The sequence below is a fragment of the Somniosus microcephalus genome, unplaced genomic scaffold, assembly GCF_052327205.1.
Source record: "Somniosus microcephalus isolate GS21.2 unplaced genomic scaffold, FLI_Smic_1.0 unresolved_chr7, whole genome shotgun sequence".
In the NCBI taxonomy this organism is placed as follows: Eukaryota; Metazoa; Chordata; class Chondrichthyes; order Squaliformes; family Somniosidae; genus Somniosus; species Somniosus microcephalus.
In genome coordinates this window covers 3,119,113-3,126,824 of record NW_028225185.1, presented here as the reverse complement: position 1 = coordinate 3,126,824, position 7,712 = coordinate 3,119,113, and the positions used below count along the sequence as shown (strand labels likewise).

At 61.8% G+C, this 7,712-nt stretch overlaps 1 protein-coding gene across 1 annotated transcript in view; it reads left to right on the top strand.

Moving 5' to 3' along the window:
- The window catches only part of LOC147086392 (uncharacterized), a 57,368-nt gene extending 49,656 nt beyond the window's left edge, over nucleotides 1–7,712 (top strand). The window contains exons 3-4 of the mRNA XM_085978241.1: nucleotides 1,969–2,122; nucleotides 5,493–7,712. Coding sequence (XP_085834367.1) covers nucleotides 1,969–2,122; nucleotides 5,493–5,717 — 379 coding nt within the window. The 3' untranslated portion in view covers nucleotides 5,718–7,712. The remainder of the gene's footprint in view (nucleotides 1–1,968; nucleotides 2,123–5,492) is intronic.

The following is a 7,712-nucleotide window of genomic DNA, read 5'->3' as shown; positions in this document are numbered from 1 at the left end:
CTCCCTCCTCTCTCCCCCTTCTCTCTCTCTCTCCCCCCTTCTCTCTCTCTCTCTCCCCCCTTCTCTCTCTCTCTCTCTCCCCCTCTCTCTCTCTCTCTCTCCCCTTCTCTCTCTCTCTCTCCTCTCTCTCTCTCTCTCTCTCTCCTTCTCTCTCTCTCTCTCTCTCTCTCTCTCTCTCTCTCTCTCTCTCTCTCTCCCCCTCTCTCTGTCTCTCTCTCCCCTTCTCTCTCTCTCCTCTCCCCTTCTCTCTGTCTCCTCTTCTCTCTCTCCCCCTTCCTCTCTCTCTCCTCCCCCCATCCCCTTCTCTCTCTCCTCTCTCCTCTCTCTCTCCCCCCTTCTCTCTCTCTCTCTCTCCCCCCTTCTCTCTCTCTCTCTCTCTCCCCTTCTCTCTCTCTCTCTCTCCCCTTCTCTCTCTCTCTCTCCCCTTCTCTCTCTCTCTCTCTCCCCTTCTCTCTCTCTCTCTCTCCCCTTCTCTCTCTCTCTCTCCCCTTCTCTCTCTCTCTCTCTCCCCTTCTCTCTCTCTCTCTCTCTCTCTCTCTCCTCTCTCTCTCTCTCTCTCTCTCCCCTTCTCTCTCTCTCTCCCCCTCTCTCTGTCTCTCTCTCCCCTTCTCTCTGTTTCTCTCTCTCCCCTTCTCTCTCTCTCTCTCTCTTCTCTCTCTCTCTCTCTCTCTCTCTCTCTCCCCTTGTCTCTCTTTCTCTCTCTCTCTCTCTCTCTCTCTGTCTCTGTCTCTGTCTCGTCTCTCTCTCTCGGAGGTATATTGGTGCTGGGAGGGTCGTTTACAGTAACTCATGCCAGCTTATTCCTCTCTTCTCTATTGGATAAAATTATTCCCCTTAATTTTGGTTCTTTGCCCTGAATCTTCCTTCATTTAAAAATTGTTGAAGGGTTGATACTGGGAGTCAAATCCCTGACCATCTCCCACCGACACTGGCACAGGGCGCGACCTGGGCACTCTCTAACCTCTGACCATCTCTCTCCTGACACTGGCACGACCTGGGCGCACTCGAGCTGCTGTCCATCTCCCAGGGTGGGACCTGGGTACACTTGAGCCGCTGACCATCTCTGCCCCGACACTGGCACAGGGTGGGACCTGGGCACTCTTGAGCCTCTGACCATCTCCCAGGGGCGGGGACCTTGGCACTCTCGAGCTCTCTGACCATCTCTCCCGACACTGGCACAGGGCACGACCTGGGCACTCTCCCAGCCGCTGACCATCTCTGACCCGACACTGGCACAGGGCGGGGACCTGGACACTCTCGAGCCGCCTGACCATCTCTGCCCCGACACTGGCACAGGGCGGGACCTGGGCACTCTCGAACCACTGACTATCTCCCACCGACACTAGCACAGGGCGGGACCTGGGCACTCTCGAGCCTCTGACCATCTCTCACCTGACACTGGCACAGGGCGCGACCTGGGCACTCTCGAACCACTGACTATCTCCCACCGACACTAGCACAGGGCGGGACCTGGGCACTCTCGAGCCGCTGACCATCTCTGCCCCGACACTGGCACAGGGCGGGACCTGGACACACTCGAGCCGCTGACCATCTCCCACCGATACTGGCACAGGGCTGGGGACCTGGGCACTTCTCGAACCTCTGACCATCTCTCACCTGACACTGGCACAGGGCGCGACCTGGGCACTCTCGAACCACTGACTATCTCCCACCGACACTAGCACAGGGCGGGACCTGGGCACTCTTGAGCCTCTGACCATCTCTCACCTGACACTGGCACAGGGCTGGGACCTGGGCACTCTCGAACCACTGACTATCTCCCACCGACACTAGCACAGGGCGGGGACCTGGGCACTCTCGAGCCGCTGACCACCTCTGCCCTGACACTGACACGGGGTGGGACCTGGGCACTCTCGAGCCGCTGACCACCTCTGCCCCGACACTGGCACAGGGCGGGACCAGGGCACTCTCGAGCCGCTGACCACCTCTGCCCCAACACTAGCACAGGGTGGGACCAGGATTACCTCGAGTCTGCAAATCAGAATGCGGTTTCAGCTTTGCTTCTGTTTTCAGGAAGAAGCGAGACGAGGTCTTTGCTCGGAAGAAAGCGGCGAGAGCAGCTGTGAGAAGCCATTTGCGGGAGAAGTATCAACTGCGCCAGGTATTGTCGCCACGTCCCAAGGCCAGTCAAGCCTGCCGTCCACCTTGCTGGTTTAACAATGCTTCCCCCCCACCCCAGCTTGACCCCCTGAGGTACGGGCTCTGCTGCCACTGACCACTCCAGTGGCCATTCGTCACGTCTGAGCCCAGACAGTAAGATATTCAACTATGGAGGGCAGCACAGTTGATCCTGTTTACAGACGTTACTGGAGGGCCCTCGCTCCTCTCCACCCCCCTACCCCCAGACCCCCCCCGGAGCGGGTGGTTACTGGAGGGCCCTCGCTCCTCTCCATCCCCCCTACCCCCCGGAGCGGGTGTTACTGGAGGGCCCTCGCTCCTCTCCATCCCCCTACCCCCTGGAGCGGGTGTTACTGGAGGGTCCTCGCTCCTCTCCACCCCCCCCCCCTACCCCCCGGAGCGGGTGTTACTGGAGGGCCCTCGCTCCTCTCCACCCCCCTACCCCCCCGGAGCAGGCAGGTGTTTACTGGAGGGCCCTCGCTCCCTCCCTACCCCCCCCGGAACGGGTGTTACTGGAGGGCCCTCGCTCCTCTCCACCCCCCTACCCCCCCCCACCCCCCCCCCCCCCCCGGGAGTGGGTGTTACTGGAGGGCCCTCGCCTCCTCTCCACCCCCCTTACCCCTCGGAGCAGGTGTTACTGGAGGGCCCTCGCTCCTCTCCACCCCCCCCCTACCCCCCGGAGCGGGTGTTACTGGAGGGCCCTCGCTCCTCTCCACCCCCCCTACCCCCCCCCCCCGGGAGTGGGTGTTACTGGAGGGCCCTCGCTCCTCTCCACCCCCCTTACCCCTCGGAGCAGGTGTTACTGGAGGGCCCTCGCTCCTCTCCCACCCCCCCCTACCCCCCCCCCCCCCCCCCCCCCCGGAGCGGGTGTTACTGGAGGGTCCTCGCTCCTCTCCACCCCCCTTACCCCTCAGAGCAGGTGTTACTGGAGGGCCCTCGCTCCTCTCCACCCCCCTACACCCCCGGAGCGGGTGTTACTGGAGTGCCCTCGCTCCTCTCCACCCCCCCCCCCCCCCCCCACCCCCCGGAGCGGGTGTTACTGGAGGGCCCTCGCCCCTCTCCATCCCCCCTACCCCCCCGGAGCGGGTGTTACTGGAGGCCCTCGCCTCCTCTCCACCCGCCCTATCCCCCGGAGCAGGTGTTACTGGAGGGCCCTCGCTCCTCTCCACCCCACTACCCCCCCGGAGCAGGCAGGTGTTGCTGGGGGGCCCTCGCTTCTCTCCACCCCCCCCCCTACCCCCCCGGAGCAGGTGTTACTGGAGGGCCCTCGCTCCTCTCCACCCCCCCTACCCCCCCTCCGGCGCTGGTGTTACTGGAGGGCCCTCGCTCCTCCCTACCCCCCCGGAGCGGGTGTTACTGGAGGGCCCTCGCTCCTCTCCACCCCCCTACCCCCCGGAGCGGGTGTTACTGGAGGGCCCTCGCTCCTCTCCACCCCCCCTACCCCCCCGGAACGGGTGTTACTGGAGGGCCCTCGCTCCTCTCCACCCCCCCTACCCCCCAGAGCGGGTGTTACTGGAGGGCCCTCGCTCCTCTCCACCCCCCTACCCCCCCAGAGCGGGTGTTACTGGAGGGCCCTCGCTCCTCTCCACCCCCCCCCTACCCCCCGGAGCAGGTGTTACTGGAGGGCCCTCGCTCCTCTCCACCCCCCCCCCTACACCCCCGGAGCAGGCGTTACTGGAGGGCCCTCGCTCCTCTTCACCCCCCTACCCCCCGGAGCGGGTGTTTACTGGAGGGCCCCTCGCTCCTCTCCACCCCCCTACCCTCCCCGGAGCGGGTGTTACTGGAGGGCCCTCGCTCCTCTCCACCCCCCTACCCACCGGAGCAGGCGTTACTGGAGGGCCCTCGCTCCTCTTCACCCCCCCCCTACCCCCCCGGAGGGGGCGTTACTGGAAGGCCCTCGCTCCTCTCCACCCCCCCCTACCCCCCGGAGCAGGCTGAGATTAACTATCGCAGAGCAGCGGGGGGAGCCAGGGACCCTCTGAACCCTGTGGATTAATCACCGATTGAACTGAGCGTGGTTGGTGAGCTGCCCGGTCACACTCTGGCCTTGTCTTTACATGTGTTGGTGTCTGTTACAGAACTCGCCCTTTAGAGCCAATGAAGTACTTTTTTTGAAGTGGAGTCACTGTTGTAATGTGGAAACGCGGCAGCCAATTTGTGCACAGCAAGCTCCCACAAACAGCAATGTGATAATGACCAGATCATCTGTTTTAGTGATGTTGGTTCAGGGATAATTATTGGCCCCAGGACACCGGGGAGAACTCCCCCGCTTGTCTTCGAACTAGTGGCCGTGGGATCTTTTGCATCCACCTGAGGGGGCAGACGGGGCCTCGGTTTAACGTCTCATCTGAAAGACGGCACCTCCGACAGTGCGGCGCTCCCTCAGTACTGCCCCTCCGACAGTGCAGCGCTCCCTCAGTACCGCCCCTCCGACAGTGCGGCGCTCCCTCAGTACTGCCCCTCCGACAGTGCGGCGCTCTCCCTCGGGGCCGCCCCTCCGACAGTGCGGCGCTCTCCCTCGGGGCCGCCCCTCCGACAGTGCGGCGCTCTCCCTCGGGGCCGCCCCTCCGACAGTGCGGCGCTCTCCCTCGGGGCCGCCCCTCCGACAGTGCGGCGCTCTCCCTCGGGGCCGCCCCTCCGACAGTGCGGCGCTCTCCCTCGGGGCCGCCCCTCCGACAGTGCGGCGCTCTCCCTCGGGGCCGCCCCTCCGACAGTGCGGCGCTCTCCCTCGGGGCCGCCCCTCCGACAGTGCGGCGCTCTCCCTCGGGGCCGCCCCTCCGACAGTGCGGCGCTCTCCCTCGGGGCCGCCCCTCCGACAGTGCGGCGCTCTCCCTCGGGGCCGCCCCTCCGACAGTGCGGCGCTCTCCCTCGGGGCCGCCCCTCCGACAGTGCGGCGCTCTCCCTCGGGGCCGCCCCTCCGACAGTGCGGCGCTCTCCCTCGGGGCCGCCCCTCCGACAGTGCGGCGCTCTCCCTCGGGGCCGCCCCTCCGACAGTGCGGCGCTCTCCCTCGGGGCCGCCCCTCCGACAGTGCGGCGCTCTCCCTCGGGGCCGCCCCTCCGACAGTGCGGCGCTCTCCCTCGGGGCCGCCCCTCCGACAGTGCGGCGCTCTCCCTCGGGGCCGCCCCTCCGACAGTGCGGCGCTCTCCCAGCACTGGCACTGGGTTTAAGAGCCTGGATTATGGGCTCAAGTCTCTGGAGTGCGGTATCAGTGGGGAGGGAGAGCAGATGATATAAATCGAGATTGTAACATGGCAGGCTGGAGAGTAACTGCGGCCCTGAAATCTCTCTCGCCCCCTGTCTGTCTCCCCCCCTGTCTGTCTCCCTCTCACACTCTCTCTTTCTCCCCCGGCAGAATGAGAAGGACACGCAGCAGCTGAGAGCAGCGGGTGGGAGGGTGGCCTTGCCCCCGCAGCTGGCCACCATTGCCCGAGTGGAGAGCAGGCCGGAGAACGGGCCCTCGCTGCTCGGGGAGTTACCCGGGCTACAGGACATCAACGTGACCGAGCTGAGGAACACGGCCCAGGCCACAGCCAACCAGCTGTACCAAACCACGCAACGACAGTGCGCGCTGATGTGACGGGGGTCAGGGGTCAGGCCGAGCGGAACCCGCCTCTTCCATTCAACCCAGAAACCGCTCAGCTTGTCTTTGGGGGAGGGGGGCCGTCCAACAGTTTGATCCGAAATTTTCCATCAGATTTTTCTCCTCGCTCCTTTCCCTGTCTCCTGGGGTCTCCCCAATGGCCACACGCCAGCCATGTCCCCAATGGAGACCTTTGCCCACAGCTCCACCGACACCCCTCTCCGACCAGCGGGGCAAATCTCCAGCTCACTCCACCCCAAGTGGAGCTTTACTCTGTATCTAACCGGTGCTGTACCTGCCCTGGGAGTGTTTGATGGGACAGTGTAGAGATAGCTTTACTCTGTATCTAACCCGTGCTGTACCTGCCCTGGGAGTGTTTGATGGGACAGTGTAGAGGGAGCTTTGCTCTGTATCTAACCCGTGCTGTACCTGACCTGGGAGTGTTTGATGGGACAGTGTAGAGAGAGCTTTACTCTGTATCTAACCTGTGCTGTACTTGCCCTGGGAGTGTTTGATGGGACAGTGCAGAGGGAGCTTTACTCTATATCTAACCCGTGCTGTACCTGCCCTGGGAGTGTTTGATGGGACAGTGTAGAGGGAGCTTTACTCTGTATCTAACCCGTGCTGTACCTGCCCTGGGAGTGTTTGATGGGACAGTGCAGAGGGAGCTTTACTCTGTATCTAACCCGTGCTGTACCTGTCCTGGGATTGTTTGATGGGACAGTGTAGAGGGAGCTTTACTCTGTATCTAACCCGTGCTGTACCTGACCTGGGAGTGTTTGATGGGACAGTGTAGAGAGAGCTTTACTCTGTATCTAACCTGTGCTGTACTTGCCCTGGGAGTGTTTGATGGGACAGTGCAGAGGGAGCTTTACTCTATATCTAACCCGTGCTGTACCTGCCCTGGGAGTGTTTGATGGGACAGTGTAGAGGGAGCTTTACTCTGTATCTAACCCGTGCTGTACCTGCCCTGGGAGTGTTTGATGGGACAGTGCAGAGGGAGCTTTACTCTGTATCTAACCCGTGCTGTACCTGTCCTGGGATTGTTTGATGGGACAGTGTAGAGGGAGCTTTACTCTGTATCTAACCCGTGCTGTACCTGCCCTGGGACTGTTTGATGGGACAGTGTAGAGGGAGCTTTACTCTGTATCTAACCCCGTGCTGTACCTGCCCTGGGAGTGTTTGATGGGGACATTGTAGAGGGAGCTTTACTCTGTATCTAACCCGTGCTGTACCTGCCCTGGGATTGTTTGATGGGGACATTGTAGAGGGAGCTTTACTCTGTATCTAACCTGTGCTGTACCTGCCCTGGGAGTGTTTGATGGGACAGTGTAGAGGGAGCTTTACTCTGTATCTAACCCGTGCTGTACCTGCCCTGGGATTGTTTGATGGGGACATTGTAGAGGGAGCTTTACTCTGTATCTAACCTGTGCTGTACCTGCCCTGGGAGTGTTTGATGGGACAGTGTAGAGGGAGCTTTACTCTGTATCTAACCCGTGCTGTACCTGCCCTGGGAGTGTTTGATGGGACAGTGTAGAGGGAGCTTTACTCTGTATCTAACCCATGCTGTACCTGCCCTGGGAGTGTTTGATGGGTCAGTGTAGAGGGAGCTTTACTCTGTATCTAACCCGTGCTGTACCTGTCCTGGGAGTGTTTGATGGGGACATTGTAGAGGGAGCTTTACTCTGTATCTAACCCGTGCTCGTTCCACTAACCCAGGGGCACTGAGACGGGTTTTAGCACCTTGAGTACTGGCTGAGATCCGCTGGCTTTGCACTGACCCCGGGTTAACCCCGGAGCCGGGTGAGGGGTTGGGTTGATGGGGTTTAGGAGACTGGAATCTTGCCTCCCCCTCCTCTCTCTCCTTCCGATCATGTGTAGTTTAGGTTTTTAATCTGTATGTTTAATTTCTCGGCTGTTGCAGGTGGGACCAGTGGCTGTGTCCCCCTGTCGCTGTGTAGCAACTGGTAATAAAACCTCTGCAAAATCTCA